The sequence below is a fragment of the Schistocerca serialis genome, chromosome 3, assembly GCF_023864345.2.
Source record: "Schistocerca serialis cubense isolate TAMUIC-IGC-003099 chromosome 3, iqSchSeri2.2, whole genome shotgun sequence".
Taxonomy (NCBI): domain Eukaryota; kingdom Metazoa; phylum Arthropoda; class Insecta; order Orthoptera; family Acrididae; genus Schistocerca; species Schistocerca serialis.
Genome location: NC_064640.1, coordinates 718,269,157 through 718,289,752, shown reverse-complemented (window position 1 = coordinate 718,289,752; position 20,596 = coordinate 718,269,157). Strand labels below are relative to the sequence as shown.

Below are 20,596 nucleotides of genomic sequence, written 5' to 3'. Positions count from 1 at the left end.
TCATAGTAAAAAAAAGGCAGTTACAGTTTTCTAAATTTCATGAATTTTTATTAACAAGATAGGAACTGTTAAGTATCTGTACAGTCTGTGTTCGGCATAGATTCAGAAATTTTTTTGGTGTACAAGTCGCCATTTGTGTCAAGAGGAACTCAATCCTTCACATGTATTTAGGAATTATGTCACAGACTCTGCAGTCCTAGTTTGTTATACCAATGTGTTTTTGGTACAATACACAGTCTGTTATTACATGTCAATAGAAATATATCACACATTTCAATATTTAAACATTGCTACTACAGGTTTGAGATCTTGCAAATGCTTTAATTATGTGTTAGAAATGATATCTTACTATAACATCATTCTGAATGTTACAGGTCACAGGTTGTGAAAGAAGCATGCTGCACAATAGCTTTTATGTCTCAACACCTATGCTCGAAGTTTGACCACTTTGCAGAAATTATTCTTGGCAATCTAATTAATCTGATTCCAAATTCAGCCAAGGTATGTTGACCTCATGTAGATAACTATTTAAATATTAAGATTCTTGACAAGTATAACAAGAAAAGGATGTACAATAAATAGAAATTTCATAAACCAACTTCTTCTTTGGAATTTCCTGTGTTTAACATTTAGCTACCTAGTATGTCCAAGTAGTTTTGATTTTGTTTGTGTGGATATTATAGCTGTCCCGAAAATCCAAAGGAGCTGATTTCCCCCCCCCCCCCCCCCCCCCCCCCCCCCCAACAAACAACTTGTAAGCTGAGATGGTCCTTTGCTTCCTTACTAGCAGCTTCAGTTTACAAATTAAATATCAGTGATGACAATTAGTACCCATGCCCCATACCTTTTCTGATTTTGTATTGTTGTGCACAAGTTCATACATAATGGTAAGGAGATGTGGACTACAGTGTGTTACGGCAACTGTCATCATAGGAAAGCTGGACAGGAACATAAATGATTAGCAAACAAGTTAACACAGTAATCAGAAGATTTACTTAACTTGTATTTCTCCAAGTGTACATAGACTCATTACAAATAAGGCAGCAAGAATTAAGAGGTCCATCTCATACAATAACAACTAGGATGAGGCTCACTGTACTCAAAATGATTGATGGTGTCATAACAATGAGGCTCCAAGAGCAAGTGGGTTCAGTGGCTGCTGCCACCTGTCATATTTTGTGGCAACAGAGGTCACAAGTGGTGCAGAGTTGCTGGCGGCATGATCTCAGTGGGTGCACACCATTGGTTCCACCAGATTTTGCGTGACCACTGTCGGCGTCTAACGGAAATTTGCAATTCTGTTGCCAACTTCGCGACACCCTTGGGTGGTATCAGTATGTGATATCACATGAATCATTCCATGTGATTCACATAAGGATAATGATTTACCATGCTCGCCTTCTGTCCATATAGTAGTAGATTTCTCACTACAAAAGGAGAAATCAGTAAGAGAAGGCCGTCAGTCACATCACTATGATTTCATAATATATTTGTTGTATTGTTACCTTTTTTATTTGGAGGCAATGTTAAATGATGGTAAATGAAACTTTGTTTAGGGTGTATCGTTTATATTTGTAGCAGTAATGTAATGTAGTGTTGTGTAAGAATATGTAACATTATGGATGTTGTTGTTGTTTCCAGTTGTGTGTTTTTGGAATATGCGGTTTGGAGAAGTTGCTTCGTTTTTAATCCAGTATATTAAAAAATAAATTACAGAAATAATTATGACCAGTTGAACTCTTCAAGAGATGCTGCACCTAGTCGTATTAATAGAAATACACACAATACTTTTGTGGAAAGACTATGTTTTAGCATTCTTTTAGGATGAGAGTTGAAGTAATACTCAAATGATTTTCAGAAATGTGGAAGGGCGGGGCGAGGGGGGGTGATAAAAACTGGCCAGTCCATGTCCCAGTGATGCAGTTGGTTAGTGCACGGTCCTTATAGTCTCTCTTAAACTGGATTCTTTGTGACCCATCCTTGTTTCCTATCTTTCTCAAACTCACCTTAATGTTTATCAAAGCTACTGCCTTATTGGAATTGATGTTATTTCGTAACTACTAGTTTGAAGGCTGCAACCCTGTTGTTAAGTATTCTTGCTCATTGAAGCCAGACAAGCTTTAATCATATTACTTAGGAGACTCATCAGTCCCCCCCCCCCCCCCCCTCTCTGTGTGTGTGTGTGTGTGTGTGTGTGTGTGTGTGTGTGTGTGTGTGTGTGTGTGTGTGTGTGTGAGAGAGAGAGGGGGGGGGGGGGGCCACACGGGCGCGTGGGCATGCGCTGAACAGTACGATGGCAGCTAGACTGGCGGCAATGTGCATGAGTGCTAAATAATGGCTAGTGGGCTTGAAACTATTGCTGTCAAAATAAACAATGTAACTATGGAAGAGCTATTTCCAAAAAAGACATTTGCAACTCATCTTTTTAGTACAGTTACTACAAATCGAAGCATTAAAAGTACACATTGAGTAAGGGTTGAGATTTTGATAGAAGATATTAACAGCCTATAATGTTGGATAACATTAATAGGGCGGGACTGGATACTTTATTAAAAATTAAATCTGTGCTGATAGTATGAAATTGCAAGGGGAGACCGCATGTACTCATCAGTAGAACTTACAAAGAAGTCTTCTTCTCACTAGAGTGTTCCTAAGCATCCATTTTATTATTTTCCGAGTACCTAACAATTATATTTCATTTATTCATTCACAGGTAATAGCAACTGCTGGCTTAGTAACAGTACGCTTTCTCATAAGGTACACTCACTCAAACAGACTGATACCAGCGAAAATATCAAATATGGAATCAAAATCGAGGGAAATCCGACGAGCATGTTGTGAGTTTCTTGAATTAATTCTTCGTCTTTGGCCCGCTCACACACTTGAAAAACAGGTTGCAAACCTGCAACAAGCTCTGAGGAAAGGAATGTATGATGCAGACAGTGAAGCTCGGCAGTGTTCCCGTAGGTAAGTGGAATTATGGTCATTATGTGAAACATAATTCAGTTTCACTAAACTGAACTAAAAATAGAAATTTTTTTGTATGTAATGGATGCATTTTACATGTTGTATGTTCTGGATATATACGTATTACATAGGGTACAGATACAACACCTTGGTCCATTGTGTCCAACTTGTGCACTACTTAATGTATGGAAGTAACATGTTGTCTTCAAAACGGTGTTTAGAACATACAGTACTGTATTTACCTGAACATGAGACCCCCCCCCCCCCCCCAGTTTCCTCCCACTTTTTTTGTTTTATGTGGCTCTTTGAGGAAAAATTTATTTCTTAACATATTCTGTTGGTCAAAATTCCAAACTTTTATTGATATAAGGTATCTACCTAAAAAGATAACATTGCATCTGTTCTACACTTGCGCCATTTATTCATTGTCAACATTTTGATAGCACAGGGAGAAATAAAATAAACAAAAAGAAATTGTTTACATTAATTTATATTTTCACTACCTTTTTTACAATACTTAAGACAGTTGTGTGGTATCTGTATTTTTAATCATCATCATTATAATCATAACAAGACAGCTGTGAAAATTATATCTTTGTTGGCCCAAATATTTGGGTATATCTCCAAAAATATGTTGCAATTTCTGAGGTCATCGTTATGGCGGAACTTGAGAAAACAGTTATTTTGCTCTGAACACACAGCAGATTTCTCTTCTATACTGATGTGAGAATGTTACAATGTCTCTTGCTTCCAAATATATCGTCTGCCCACTGCTCTCTCATTGGCTATGTAGAACCAGCAACTGACACACCCCGTTTTTCGCGTCATACCTCACGGTAGGCATTGACAGCATTGCTGTTGAGCATACATTACTATGCAACTGGCCCCAATTTAGACTTTTGTGATCTTCTGCAGAAACATATAACCATGATTAGCAGCAGAACAAAATTTGCTGCCCACTCACCACTCCTACTTGCACTCAGTGAAGTTCTCAGCCAAGCTGATGTCACTGTTCTCCCTCCAACCTTCTGTAATGCTGTACTTGAGCAGAAGTGAAACACGGACAGCAATATCTTCCAGGGTGCAGGTCATATGTAACAACAGCAACTAATATATATGAATAAAAGATTGCAGTCATGGTTCAGTCCAGTTCTCGAACTTCTACTCTTCCCGCTCTCTAGTGACATCTGTTGGTGCCACTTCCACTATGACTACTTTTCCCTGTAATTTATTCTTATGATAACAATTGCAGTCAATTTAATGTGATATATTTTATTTGTTAGACCTTTAATTCTCATTTAATTTTCATTCTGGTTTGATATTAATGTCGCAATCGTGTTCTGAAGCTGATTAAAAATTGGTGATATTTTTCACCAGTATTGTAATAAGTGAACAGCAACTAAATTTCTCATTTGTAACCCATTTGGTGAATCATAACAGTTTCCCATAACCAAATAGAATTTATATTTGGGTTCAGAATCAAGTAATGTGTTTTGAAGGACAAGCTTTTTGCCTTTGAATGTAACCTTTACTTAAAAAGCACCATAAATGTTTGTGTATGGTATCCCTTTATGTACAAGAACTTTTATTGCAAATCTGTTCAGATACCCCAAAAGTTTCCAAGTTGACAGAATTTAATGATATTTCCTCCTGTGTGTCACAAAATTGTCACTTTTTAAGCAGAACATTAGATTGTTGTAGTGGCTAGTTCATAGTTTCTTGCATATCCCTTGCACTAGTGCCACGCGTCAAATGTCACGTGATTGTTCAAGCAATGTCGATACTGTGTGGAGTGTTTCGGTGTATTGGGAAATCTTGAGACTATTCAAGTGAAATCATTGTAAATAAATTTGTACAAAACATTAGTAGCCAAAGCTTCATCTGTAAATGTAAGACAGCCCCTATATTAATCTGTTAAACAATGTAAAAACGTTGAACACTGCAGCAATATTTTAATCAGTGAATATAAGACAGCCACATATTTTTCAATTGCCAAATTTGAGGGGGGGGGGGGAAGAACCTCTCATAATTGAGTAAATATGGTGTACAGTATGAGACAAGCGTCTGTAATTAATGAGAGGTTTGTGTGTGCAATCAGAATTAAGAACATCCCTCAGTTGAAGGCACATTCCGTTCATCTTACATTGTTCCATCAGTGACTATCATAGATTTCCCAGCATCTGAGTACCAGCCGCACTGATTTATACCTGTTGCATACTAACATGTCCATTATTTATAAACATTTTGTGTTAATTCTCAATTTTAGTTGTCTGAATGAAACCAGAAAATAAATTTGTCTTAAACAATGAGTCCCTACATCTGTATGTTAACATCTCTTGATATTCTGGAAGAAGGTGAAACTCTTCAGAGTTACACATGCTGTCTATGTTGATACAGCATAACAGTTGTCTCATTGAAATGGAATCACTTGTTTTCAGAAATTAAGTAATCTCGTCTACTGAATAAGGCATTGCACTTGATAAAGTATGAATATTTTCAGTATGTCACATATTGCAGTTCCTAAATACTGAAGAAAATCGATCTTAACAGCAAAGCTGCTGTTTATTAACTGACTGACTTGTTCTGGGCTTTGTCTATTTTCACAAGCCACGTATTTGTATTTAGGAAATGGTTGGTGTGGACGGTTCTATTATTGATTTCCTTCTCGACAGCAAAGTGTTCCAAATACCTGTGTGTATATCCAGATTTAGGTTATCTTTGATTTCCCAAATCTCCTGGTCTCCCCTGAAATTATAATTTTCCCCATGGAATCTGTAGAGGATGTAGAGGACATCTTTGGGAAATTTGCGATATAAATAAGAAACTCGGGGGGGGGGGGGGGGGGTAGCTTGAACACAAAAATGTACTATTAAGTTTACTTCTTTCCCTAAAAACTAGTCCCCATGAGGTAGTTGTTGTTCTTTTGCTTAAAGTTTGAGCAGTTATGACTTTCAGTAGTATGGTGGTACCATGACTATACTTAGCCTGGCACGGATGTTAGTAGTTCTAAATAGTTGTATGAAAATTCTTACTTGGTACTCCATCTGCCCCCCCCCCCCCCCTCTGTTTCCCTTTTTATTTGGCAACAGCTGCAGTGAGCTGCCATTTGTGGCCGATTCAGCTACATGTTGTCTCATGGCGAGATGCCCAATTTCACTTGCCCTGATGTTTAGGCAGTACACAGGTGGTTATTAGAAGTAGTGAGACAACAGCTGTCAACTGTTATCTTGTATAAAGCTCTAGTGATTGTTGTCTGTTTTATATACCGCCACTGTGCCAGAAAACAGTTTGCAAAATCATGCAGCAGGTGTATTTACTGTGCAGTTGACACCACAGGTGACAGCGTTAATTGTTCATAAGTTCACAAAATAATAGCAGAACAAGAACATCTCTTGCAGTTTTGCATAACAATTGATGCAATTTACCTTAAGTTCAATACAAAATGGTACAGAAAATCTCCCAGTTTAAACTTGAAGAACTAAAAGTCTTTGGCCGTGTTGGTAATTGAGTGATGGGTAGTGCTCAGTGTTCCAGAACTGCATTTACATTACTGCATATACAAAATGACAAAAAAATGCATGACAGCTTAGCAATGGGGCTGTTACAGCTGTATGGTGTGAGTTATATAGTAGTTACTGCAAACAACTGTTACGTCAACACCACTGTGCTTTGCAACTGAGTATTCACCACAGTGCAGACAGGTGACTGTTTTGCTAGTTCCTGTACTAATCGTGAGGTAATACTTGACATTCACAAGATGGATACAGAAGTATGCATTGGTTGCATGTTTTATTGGCAGAGAGGTATGACTTACGGAGCATGATACTCATATCAGGTATAGTTTAGGATGAATGAATATTTGAGATTGGATAGATGACTGAATAGCACTTTGTAACCTGTAGGAAAGATTTGTATCAGAATACCGATCCCTTTAGAGGACAAAGAATTAGTCTAAATCCCAGTGGAGTATTGATTGAGCTATTAAAGTCAGTGAGATGGCACAGAATGAGGAGAAATCTTTCTTGGTTGTTGACAGTGATGTAGAAAACAGCTGGGAAATGGCAGTTCATGGTACAGGAGAATTGTTTGTATAGCAGATAGGGCAAATCCATTTTACGGGTGTAACATTTGGGAAGGCTTTCGCCATATTGGACAAGAATCACCATATCGGACAAGAACTGCGTGCATAATTTGGATTGGGGGGGGGGGGGGGGGGGAGACGGCAGCTTGCTAGTTTGGAAAATGTGATAAAGTACAGGTGTTAATTGCTGCATTTAAAGTAGACAGAGGTTCTGATCTAACCACAAGAATAGTTGGGACATAAATGTTGGCAGAAGTGTCCACTGATACGAAACTTTCTGGCGGATTAAAACTGTTTGCTGGACCAAGACTCGAATTTGGGACCTTTGCCTTTTGTGGGCAAGTGCTCTTCTAACTGAGCTATCCAAGCACAACTCACAACCCATCCTTACAGCTATACTTCAGCCAGTATCTCGTGTCTCCTACCTTCCAAACTTCACAGAAGTTTTCCTGTTGCTCTGTGAATGCTTGGAAGCAGGGGGAAACTACAGCAACTCTTTTTCCTGTGGGCATGCAGCTCCGCTGTTTGGTGTAATGAAAATGACATCCTTGTAGGGAAAATACAGGGTAATTATAATTTAAATTAAACTTCCAAACACTGTAGAAATAACACCCTCTGGTCAGAATCATATCAAATTGCAACGGAATGTTATCGGAGGAGGAGGAAAACGAATGGCAGAAGAAAAAAAAGAGTGTGAAAATTGATCAATAGATGGCACTGTATGTGTCAGAATACATAAATGGAAACACCTGTCATGTGCACGACCCATTAAAGTTGGTCTGAACACGCCGGGTACACGGCTTTTCCTCCTTGCGCATCTGCGACATGCGCCATGACTGTCTCAGTGCAGGATCACGCTCTGCTTGTAAAGCTGTATTACAAGAATGATGACTGTGCACACGTTGCTCTGCAGAAGTTACTGGCACAGAAGGGTTTGAAAAAAGTCGTTGGTCCGATGACTGCCGTGGGCCTGGAGAAAATGAATTCAAAATTTGGGTTCTTTTGGTGTGCACCTTGGTAGAGGGAGGAAATGAATTGGTTCAATATGAGTGAAAGCAGTGGCCACAGCAATGCAGGAGGAGACTAGTGGTGGTGTGCAAACATGTAGTGCACGGAGAACTGCCCGTACATTGGAAATACCTGTGAGTACTGTGTGTAAAATCCTTCTTTGCTATCCTTTCAAAATCACCCATGCACACCTTTGCTTTAGAATTTCTTGCTCGCATTGAAGTGGACAATGATTGGCCGTGGAAGATTTTGTGGACAGATGAAGCCCACTTCCATCTGACAGGACATGTCAATACACAGAACTGTCGAATATGGGCATCGGGAAATCCACACACTAATCAACCAGTACCACTTCATCCTGAAAGGTCACTGTGTGGTGCAGGTTTACGGCATCATTTATCATGGGGCCATATTTTTTCGAAGAGACAGGTGCTTCCGGTCCTGTTACCTGTACCATCACTGGTAAGTTCTATGAGTGTCTTTTGTGCAACTACATAATTCCAGCTCTCCAACAGCGTGGACGTGTGGATGGGATCATTTTTATGCAAGATGGCGCACCTCCACACATTGCAAATCCAGTTAAGCAGTTGCTGAAGCACCATTTCAGAAATGCTAGAATTATCAGCTACCATTTCCCTACAGCCTGGTCGTCCTGATCACCTAATCTTAATCCATGTGACTCCTGGCTGTGATGCTATCTGAAACATGTTGTGTTTAGTGTTCTGATTGCTGCATTGAATTCTTAGCTGCATTGAAGTCACACATTTCGCAACACATTCTGAACGTGACCCCGGAAACACTTTGATCAGTTGTGGAACACGCTGTTTCTCAATTTCAACTTGTTGCAGAAAATAGTGGACATACTGAACATGTTTTGCACCAGTCACATGGAAATTAATAATCGAATTTGATTTTGATTAATGCTTTATGTGGTTTTTGGCCTCAGGACAATTAAAAACTGATTTTTCTCATCCAATGTGATATGACCTTGCTGTGTTGGATGGGCTTACATAACTAACAATATCACACCTGTGCACCCATGCACATTGAACAGTTCACTTTGTTCAATGTCAAACGTACGCCTCAGGCGTTGTTGTATGATTCATTTGTCGTTTTTAGTCGCTCATTATTAAATTATGATGCTTACAGCGCCATCTTTTGTAAATTTTGTAACTATTTATTTTTCTTCGGCCATACATTTCCCCCCTTCTCTGATAACATTCTGTTTGCAATTTGACATCATTCTGACCAGTGGTGTTATTTCCACAGCCATTTGAAAGTTTAACTTTAATTATAATTACTCTGTAGTTCCCCTTTCTGACCTTCGGGTGGAGCCTACTCACAAAGATATTGTCATAATGTTAATATATTGTTGTTATGATGATGATGATGATGATGATGATGATGATGATGATAACAATAACAATATGTGCTAAATAAAACTATTAAAACCTTTTCCATTTGGGATTAGAAACAATATATTACAAAGGGAAACTATTTAGGATTTCTATAGTATTGTGAATACTGTATTTAATTATAGATACACATACTCTGGGGTAATTTTATTGTGATACTGGTTGGTTAGACTTACCAGGAAGGAGAGCATTTTGCTTTCTACAACTCCATGATGTAGGAGCAGTGTTCATGCATTATGTTCAGTCACTGGTAAATATCATTTAGTACTTCTCAGTCAGAGATTAGATGTCAGACTATTCTTCTCATAGTAAAACTTTCATTTGTGCCTCATATACCAATTGTACAGCAGTGTTAAAAATTTTTCATTAATGCATTTTATATGCTGTGTTCCAAAAGGTTCTCTGATGCATTGCCGTATGCCAATTACTATAATACCAGTCATGCCAGATCAACAATTGTGTACTCAAAGAGCTCAGACACTAACTTTGGAAAACACATAGCTAATGAGCTCCAACATTATTTTTAAATTAATTGATCAATGTTGTCAAGTACCAGAAATTAAGATTATTGAGGACTTGGACATATAAAAAGCAATTAAAAGCTGTTGTACTTTTCATATTTGAAAATATTTCACCTGTGTTGTGTTAACAATTCTCCCACTCTTGATGGGGAAGGCATATTACAAAGTAAAAATGGAACTATATTCATTCATTTTAATGCTTTTGAAACCACCTGAAGTCAACAAGCGAATCAAAGTCGTCAGGAAATAAAGCCAAAGCTTAGACTAAAATAGGACATGCATCTGTTTGTCTTTTAGTCAACAGTTCCCCAAAGTAAGGAATGTATTGAATACATTAAAACTTTCAGCAGTGTTCCTGTTTCCATATGATACATAGGTCTGAGACTGGCATAATGTGGAATTGTTATGAAACAAAATTATAAAATGAAAGGATGGAGTATGGTCCCCCCCCCCCTTTCCTCCTCATTCTTCTTCTTCCTCTTCTTTCTTTTTTCCCCCAACATTTCAAAGAGAAAAATAAATGTGTTTCGGGAAGATGTATTTATTTTTATTAGGTGTAACATACATTATTGACAACCTTCTTACAAGAAACAATGGTGAACATTATAAAGAGTTTCTTTGTAGTTCAGCTGAATTAGTGGTATTTGGTCTCAGATCATGAAAATAAAGGCCAAAAAGTAAACAGTGGTACAAAAAGACAGACCCTGAATGCCTTACATCATCATCATAATCATCATCTACTCTTTCTTTTCATACATGGTTACTAGAATCATTCCCCCGTGGTCTGAACAGATTTTGCAGTAACTGGTTTCATTTACTTTTTATGGAATATGTGTAATCTTGTAAGGAAAAGACATACAAATTATCTGTCAATATTTGGAGCACAATGGTTATGGCATGGAATTTGCATCCCAGGTGTATATTTTCCATAGTTTCCATAAATCAATTACGGATTGCGGTCTGTTTGAAAGAGATACAGCCAATTTCCTTTCCCACTTCCCTATACTATAGCCCAAGTAATGAAGACCAAATAGTGGCAAAAATGATATAGTTGCAAATATTTTTACAGTGATTGGAGGGAGTGTCATGAACACACACTGAAAATCTTCACTGGTGGAGTATGATTGGGCAGGTGGGTGGGGGGAATAAAGGTTACTTGTTTTCATTTTTCTTGAGAACTGGTGCTTCTAGTGAAAACGTGTTCCAGTTCAAAATTAAAAAAAAGATCCTATACGGTTGTTTCTCTAGGGCTAATGGTTACTACATTGGCTGGGATGGAAAAACTGCAGATTACTAAAAATAGTGTTTTAATGTTATAAAAATACTGTTTACTTTTAAACAAAATGGATTAAGAACAAATGTTAAAATGTGAACCATTTCTAAGTGCATTAGAACCATATCAAGAGGTAAATTGCTTTCTGGGGGTGTAAGAAGGCTGAGGGTGGAGGTATTTAAAGGGAGTTGGAACACCCTACTAACTTCTGTTTTCTGTACTAGAGATGTTCCCTGACCGAGAAGAAATTCTTCTTTCGTAGTTGGTTCCTTTCTCCCAATCATGATTTAAGTACAACCAAATTATGAAGCTGTTGAGGACACTAATGTACAAAATAATGTAAAAAAAATTACAATGGCTCATTTTCTTGTCATAAAGGTTGTAATGTAGGTCCTGCCTAATTTGTCCACTGTGTCTACATCTGATTTAGTTGCATTACAATCTAGGATTGTAATGGGTTTTGGTGCTTCACCTTCATCTACTTCCTCTTTGAAATGCACACATTCAACGATGTCATCATCATACCCTTTTTTGGAAAATAGGAGATTCTCCTAGTACAAAGAGACTTGAAGCTGCACTTCTTCTCCTTGCTATGACAAATTAGGCATGAACATCACCAGACTTGTTGGCACAATGCACCACCAGTGATTCATAAGGCGTGCTGTGGAGGATTGGTATAACTTTTTGAAACACCCTGCAATTGCTTCTTGTGATGATGTGGGGTAGAGGAGTGGGGAAACACCTGTTCACTCTTGAGTTTGCAGACCAGTGATGGAGGAAAGTGCATGATCTTCATCCACTTCTACTCTCCACCCATGGCTATTCCACCTTGTTACAACCTAGAACACCCTTAATACGGCTCTGCTGCGCTTGGACATGGTCTTCTTCTTCTTCTTCTTCTTCTTCTTTGTGTCAATCTCACAGCAGTTCTCAACTGGAGACACTGAGCGAGGTGGCGCAGTGGTTAGACACTGGACTCGCATTCGGGAGGACGACGGTTCAATCCCGCGTCCGGCCATCCTGATTTAGGTTTTCCGTGATTTCCCTAAATCGCTCCAGGCAAATGCCGGGATGGTTCCTTTCAAAGGGCACGGCCGACTTCCTTCCCCGTCGTTCCCTAATCTGATGAGACCGATGACCTCGCTGTCTGGTCTGCTTCCCCCAACAAACCAACCAATCAACTGGAGACTCATCATCGTGTCCTGTTCTGAGCATCTTCCTTCAACTGTTTGTGTGTTCATCCTCTTCTGATGTCAAACATTAGGCTCATTCTCTTCCAACCTCTTCCTCTCAATTCTTCCATTTTTTTCCATCTGTAAGTCTTTGTTGCACACAATTCCTAAGCAGTACATGCTCCAGCCAAGACTTTTCTCTCTTTTTTGATCACTTCTGATAATCTTCTTCCATTCCATGTTTTCTTCATTACTTCTTCATTCTTAAGTCCGTCGGTCCACTTCACTTTCAGCGTTCTTCTCTGTGGCAACATTTCAAAACTTTTTCAGTATCTTTTCTTTTTAACTGTACGTGATTCACTGCTGTATATCACTGCGATACAGACATAATATCTAGCAAATCTTTTCCTCAGCTACACTGGAATTCTTTTAGATGATGATAGTGTTTCATGTTTTAGATGTTCTCTTTCCCATAAGTATCCTTCTCCTCATTTCTTCTGTACGGTTTCCATTGCATGTCATTAAACTTCCCAGGATTTTACTTGTTCTATCTTTTTTCTGTCTAGGAATATGTTAACTGGAGCTCCCTTCTTGCTTATTGTCATCACTTTGTCTTTCCTTTATTTATCCTCATTTCATATTCCTTGCCACTTCTAGGAATACTCTTCAACTTCTTCTGTAGCTTCTTTTCTGATTCTGCCAGTACTGCTTGATTAGACACGTATTTTATAACATTTATCATTTCTCCTCCAACTACAATGCTTTTTGCCTCCTCTGTGGACTTAACAATCAATTTTCTCCATATATGTATGTTGAATAGCATTGGTGTTAGTGAGGATCCTTGCAGTGCTTCTCTCTTCTGTCTCTGTTACTTTTTGCTTTCTATACATCTACTTTATTAACTTTCTATCTTACCAGGGACATCTTTTAAAACTCTCAGCATAATTCTCCAATTACTCTATTGAAAGCCTCTTCCCACTCGGTGAGCCAAATACCCACCTCCTGGTTGATTTCCATTATTCGTTCTCCAATCATTCTCAGACAGCCTATAACATCTCTTCTTCGTTTATCCTTTCTGAACCCAGTCTGGTCTTCCACAATATTTTTCTCAATTTTGTTTTCAGTTCTCCTCAGTATAACTCTTTTTATAGGCTTTGTAACGTGACTGATAAAATTAGTTGTCCTATAGTCCTTACTTGCATTGTTTTGCATTACACATTTTTAGATAAATGTACTAGAACGATCTTAAGTATGTCTTGATGCCAAATTCCTAAATTCTGTTTACTACCACAGTCTATCTGGTTATTGAAGTTGGACCAAACACTTCATTTCCTCAGATGGTATTGTTCACAGCCCAATTCTTTGTTTTCTCAGACCTTCTGAATTTCTGTCTCCAATTCCAGTTTCAATATCTTAGGACCACGGTCTCCTTCATTTTGTTTCCATTCATCTTCCAAAACCAGTATTGTGTAATCAGCCTGCACGCCATGTAACTCCGCCACATAATTAATCCAAACTTCCTTATCCCCTTCTGTGCATACTGTCTTCTTCCTATGTTTATTTAACATTCCTTGTTTGCCTTTTTTCCTTACTTATCTTCTTGGTAAGAATTTTACTGTTTTCTACATTCCTTCCAGTTTACTTTCCTTTCTTATTCTTCTATTTCCTCTAGTGTTTCCCCATCCAGTCTTCTGTAGCCTACTCAGTTCACTTTCTTACTTCATTGTTCAGTTTTCTGTACTGCCTGCTGCCTTTCTAAATTGTCATCTTAACAGTTCTTGCACTTATCCATTATATGCAGCATACTCACTGTTATCCACTCTTTCTTAATTCTTGCTCTTTTCTCCTCTCCAGTATCTTTCTCTGTTCCTTCCAATATGTATTTCTAATGATGTTTCACTCTTCAGTGGCTTCTGCAGGTTTCCTTACATGTTCCTATTTATTTTTGACGTACAGTATACTCTTTCTTAAAAGTTAACATTTTTGTTTCTCAACATCTCATTTCTTTATCTGTAGTCTTTTTTAATTTGCTTTAATCTTGTCATAATATCTGCTACAAGTAAATTATGTTCCATATCAGCATCAGCACCTGGAAAGGTTTTTGCCATGTTTGTCTTTGAATCTGTGATAATGACAAAGTTTATTTTATATTTAGCAGTATCACCTGGAGCGTTTAATGTGTGTAATCTTTGTTGATGTTGACATGTGGAATAATTGGGTCTACTGCTGGATGTTTGTGTCGCTCTGGCACAATATTTCGGCCACGTAACTTGTTGCCTTCTTCAGGTGCTACCTGAGACTGCCGTATTGGAGGATCTTGTCCAGTGTTTATGCCCAGAGGGCGCTGGGTGCTCTCTCTGCCATCCGCGCCCACCTGGTGCTGCCTGTAATGTGTTGTCTCTTCCCCGGTGCTCCCTTGGACATCCGCGCCCGACTTGGTCGCCATCTGTGGCAGCTGTCTGAGTCCCGTCCTGTGACGGGTGTTCTGTTTGCGGGCCGCGCCCGCCTGGTGCTGCTCCTGAGGTTTTGGCCCTTCCCTGGTGCTCTCACGGATGTCCGCGCCCTGCTCGTCCACCATCTGTGGTCGTGGCAGCTGTCTGGGGCCGGACCCGTGTTTGGCGTTCCGTTCGTGGTCTGCGCCCGCTAGGCGCTGCTCCTGAGGTGCTGGCACTTCCCTGGTGCTGGCACTTCCCTGGTGCTCCCACAGACGTCCGCGCCCGCCTCATCCACCATCTGCAGTTGTGGTAGCTGTCTGAGGCCATCTCCTGTCGGGCGCTCTGTTCGCGGTCCGCGCCCGCCTGGCGCTGCTTGTAAGGTGTTGTCTCTTCCCTGGTGCTCCCTCAGATGTCCGCGCCCGACTTGGTCTCCATCTGTGGCAGCTGTCTGAGGCCCATCGTTTGTCGGGCATTCCGTTCGCGGTCCGCACCCGCCTGGCGCTGCTCCTGTTGCGGTGTTACTACTTCTTGAGGAGTTTCTTGGTTCCTTTCGTTGGTCCCTGATAAGCTCCAGAGCCGGACTCCGTGCCGAGCTGAGCTGGTAACCGCTGTCTCGGTTTTTAGGTTGTCTGTGACCTTCATCTCGATGGCCTCCTTTAAGACACTGTCCCAAAATCTTGGAGTCTGTGTCACAATTTTGGTGTTGTTATAGTCCATCGAGTGACCGAGCTCCAGACAATGCTCTGCTATGGCAGATTTGGTTGCCTGTCCGAGTCTGGTGTGCCTCTGGTGTTCTTTGCACCTGACGTCCACTGTCCTGGTTGTCTGGCCAATGTATGATTTTCCACACTGGCACGGGAAGTTATAAATGCCTGGTTTACGTAGCCCCAGGTTGTCCTTCACACTCCCTAGCATTGTCCCAATTTTGGATGGTGGGCAGAAGATACTCTTTATATCGTATTTTGAGAGAAATCTGCTGATCTTCGCAGAAATAGGTCCAGCATATGGCAGGTATGCCACCTTCTTCGCCTCCTCTGGCTCCTCTTCTGTACTCTGTGGTTGGCTGGTAGCACGAAGTGCCCTTTGGATGTCTGTGGAGGAGTATCCATTTCTGCTGAACACCAGCTGTAGATGTTCTATCTCTGTGGCCAGACTTTCCGTATCTGACAGAGCCCAAGCCCTGTGAACTAATGTTTTCAAGACTCCGTTTTTCTGTGCGGGGTGGTGTTATTGGCTTGAAGGTATAAGTCAGTGTGGGTGGGCTTACGATACACACTGTGCGCCAGACTGCCATCTGCCTTCCTCTTGACCAGGACATCCAAGAATGGGAGCTGTCCATCCTTCTCTAGATCCATAGTAAATTTTATACTTGGGTGGCATGAATTTAGATGTTCCAAAAGTCATCTAGCTTCTCCCTGCCATGGGGCCAAGTGACAAAAGTGTCATCGACATACCTAAGAAAGCATTTGGGTTGGTAAGTGGCTGATGCAAGTGCCTCCTCTTCGTACCTTTCCATGAAAAGGTTGGCTACCACTGGTGATAAAGGGCTGCCCATTGCCACTCCTTCCGTTTGCTCATAAAATTGACCCCCATAAAGAAAATATGTTGAGGTCGGTACATGCTTGAACAGGTAGAGCAGGGCACCATCAAACTTCTCTCCAATGGTCTTGAGTGAATCGGTGAGTGGCACTCATGTGAAGAGCGACACCACATCGAAACTGACCATGATGTCAGAGTCCACGGTGTGTAGCTGCCTTAGCGGTTGTAGGAAGTCCTCACAGTTCCGAATGTGGTGTGCATATTTGCCCACATATGGTGCCAATATCTTCTGCAGGTATTGTGCAGTGGGGTATGTCGCTGCACCGATGTTACTGACAATAGGTCGTCTTGTCCACCTTGTCAGTGGGGTCGCCATCTAGTGGTTTGTAAGCAGTGCCTTCCAGAAGTTGTTGCACCTTCCTATCATACTCCAACTTGTTTAAGATGACCGTGGAGTTACCCTTATCAGCTGGCAGAACTACAATGCTGTCATCCTCCCATAGCTGCCTGAGGGCCACCCTCTCCTCGCTCAAGATGTTGGATTTGGGGGGCTAAGTCTTGGTGAGTGCCCTGCAGGTCTCCCTGCGGATCTCTTCAGACACGTTGGAAGGTAGTGTATGGACGACCTGCTCAACCGAACTGATGAAGGCTGCAACAGGTATGCTTCTGGGAGTCACTGCAAAGTTGAGGCCCTTGCTGAGTGCTTTTGAGGTGGCCTCATCGGGCTGTTTGTCGCTCAGGTTGACCACAGTCCGTGCGTACCCATCCTGTTGTACCTTCTTGTTAAGGCGCTCAAACTTGGCCTGTTGACATGCTGTTGATTTCCTCGTGGTGCATTCAGCCAAGGACCAAGAGGCACCATCAACCTGGTCCCAGTTTTCTCGGGTCAGGGTAGCTGCTATGGAAAGGTGGAGATACAGCAACTCCCTGGACATTACATCTAGGCAGTGGTGCATGTCACGCACTCTTTCTCTTACCAGTGCGAGGCTGGCACGGTGTTCCATTCTGTTCGCCGTTCTGGTGTTGACATGATGCTTCAACCTGGCGAAGACAGGAACTACATCCCCCTCTCGGCATCTCAGAAGGAAACAGAGAACTCAGCATCCTCCCCTTCCTCTGTCGAAGCTTATCCATCTTCTTAATATTAAGGTACATCTCCTCCCCGTAGAGTCTTCATATGTAACTCTTCAGGCTTTCCCGGCAAGATCTTGACATGTGGAATAATCGGGTCTACTGCCAGATGTTTGTGTCGCTCTGGCACAATATTTCGGCCATGTAACTCGTTGCCTTCTTCAGATGCTATCTGTTGATGTTACTTAAACCTATTAGGTTTCCACTCCTTTCATTGGTCTTTTCCAGTCCATTGTCTCCAACTATATTACTCCTCATCTTTCCACTATACTATTCCAATCTCCCATCATTACAGTTGTTAATTGTCTTTTCCAATTTTCTTCACAGACTTCCCCAGTCTGCTCACATACTTTTTCCACTTCCTCTTCGTTTGCATTTCTTGTTGGCATGAAGACTTTAATAATCAATGTATTCACAAAGTTACTGTTTAATTTCTCTGTTAACACTCTGTCACTAATTTGAATACCCCTAACTATGTTCATGTTTAACTGTTTCTTTGATGTAACTCCAACTCCATTTGCCTTCCTTTCCGATCCTTCATAAATTGTCTTCTCAACATTCAGATTCTCCTTCCCATTGAACCTCACTAAACCCTACAAGACTTACAAAATGTCTCTCTATTTCTCTCTTCATGTTGTCCAACTTTCTTATTCATCGTTTTCACATTACCTGCAGCAATCCTCAATAAAAATGCTTCCCATTTTCATCCTCCTATCTTGATTTGATTGATTGTGTAGTTCTCTTGGGTAAGTGACCACCCAAAGATCTGATTGTGTGCCTTTACAGGAACAACCATCCTGGAGATGTGGTACACACATTTTATATTTGTTGTTTTCCTACTTCATTAAACAGTAATTTTGTATTAATTTGAAACAAACTGAACATGGGAAGGCAGATTTTGTAGTAGCACTGTTGTACTTTCCATCACCAGACAGTGCATGGATGATGCATTGGCATCAGGAGACTCACACATGTATGAGATGAAATGTCAATATTTGTGATGGGAGGGAGTTACATTACTTGAAGTCAATAGTTCGACTGGGCCAGACATTAGTGGCAATAGCTCTGACTCATAGACACTGCTTACACACTTAACTGTAGTCTTGAGTGACCTTCCAGCAAAGTCAAATCATGCATTGGAGCAAAGTATCCCCAGTAGAAATATAACAATGTCATGGCATTCTGCAAAATTTACCCTGAATATAGCCTTACATTTGACTTACCAGCTATTGTTTAACTCACCAATTTAATATTTCTCTTATATACCCCCACCCCTCCCCCCTATTTCCAAACGACCCCACACACACACACACACACACACACACACACACACACACACACACACACACAGTTTCTTCTAAAAGAATTTGTAGAGTAATGCTTAGTTTGTCAATATTTGCTAACTCCATGTCCTGTTGAGTTATAAACTTCCTCGCACTCAGGATTGTCTGTCATACATTATTGCTGTCCCTCCTGCAGGCCAAGTACACACCAAGGTCCGGCATGCAATGCCGCTCAGTAGCTGTGGTCTCTGTGTGACAAGTTGCTCCTTGCACAGATACACTACCAGGTCCATAACAGGAAACTGTACTTTTCAGCAGACTATAAACCTCCTGGAGGCAGAGAGATTTTTTTTTTTTTGGGGGGGGGGGGGGGGGGAATTTCACAACTTTAAACTGCGGCTTTACTAGCAGTGAATACATGATAATGTGCATTGTTACAATGCATGCCAAGACTGTAATCACTTAAAAGAGTTCTGTTATGGAAACATGGCTAATGACACAGGCACTCTCCACATTTGGTTGCTGTGGCAGTGTACATTCTATTTAAGAGGAGATGTAGTGTTTGTACCGTGTGATTGAAGAACCTCTTCACGGAGAGGCTCTCACTGATCGTACCTTATAACTCTCCAGCCATTTCAAAGTTTAACAGACTTAAATAAATCTTACATATTAAGATTTTCTGTATTCATCTACACCAAACATTGAATTGTTCAGAGCTCCTTCTTTCTCATATAGTGCTTTTCCATGTGGCTCTACCTCTCAAAAAAAATAGTGCCTAACAGAAAGTTGCCAATGTGGTTTGTCAGTGGAATAACTGGGTGCTGTTGAGCCTTTTCACTGTTTTCTGAAAACTGAGACAGTTTCCTTAACGGGTTCGATCAGGTGCCACATGCTACTGATGCTTCACTCTCAGGCCTCGTATGTTCTTGTGATGCACCATGTCCCATGTTGGTGTGAGGATTGTAAAGACTTTCATCAAATTTTTGCATCACAGCCATGTATTTATAGAGCAGCTGAAGAGAAATCACAACCCTCAAACCATGAATATGAAACCAAAGTAATACAGTGATTAAGATACGGTACTGATATTTATGGGTAGTAGGCTTCAACTCGTTTAACTGTTTTGATTTTTGTTTCCTGTTAACCTCTGGAGTTATGTATCTGGGACTGAATTTTCTAATTGCATGTGCTAAGTCGAAATAGTGTGCTGTAATGGGGCTCAAACTCAAGTGCCTGTGTTTTGTGAACTGTCATTTGTGCTATCTGAGCATACCTCCTGGACGTGTTAATCCTATGAGATCATGAGAGAACCTATGCATAGTTTGGAAGAGAATGCTGAGAAGATGGTGGCAGATTAACGCTTTATGCCAGTGTGTGATGTGTGCTCAGGTAGCGCAATTGGAAACATGCTGCCCATGAATGGCAGAGATGCGGATATGAGTCCCAGTCAGGAACACAGTGTCAACATGTCAAATACTATCAAGATTAAGTTTACCTGAAACCTGATCTTGTGAGAATAGCCTATCCTCATATACTTTGTCAACAAAAATGTTCACATTGACATTATTATCCCCATATATTTAAACATAAAGTTTTCTGTCTGCATTGTGTTAATAAAGGGTGATGTCAGTTAGTTGTGCAATCCCCCCCCCCCCCTCAATCTCTTAGTGTGAAATCTCATAGTTACTTGTCCTTATCCTTATCCTTTGCTTATTGTTATATTTCCCTTAGGTGAAAGTGAATTATACAAGTAATGCTTCATTGGAGTTGT

At 40.5% G+C, this 20,596-nt stretch overlaps 1 protein-coding gene across 1 annotated transcript in view; it reads left to right on the top strand.

The window, feature by feature from the left end:
- The first annotated feature begins 2,334 nt into the window (after window positions 1-2,334).
- LOC126471124 (CLIP-associating protein 2-like) overlaps window positions 2,335-20,596 on the top strand; it is a 156,001-nt gene continuing 137,739 nt past the window's right edge. The window contains exons 1-2 of the mRNA XM_050099205.1: window positions 2,335-2,433; window positions 2,714-2,967. Coding sequence (XP_049955162.1) covers window positions 2,335-2,433; window positions 2,714-2,967 — 353 coding nt within the window. The remainder of the gene's footprint in view (window positions 2,434-2,713; window positions 2,968-20,596) is intronic.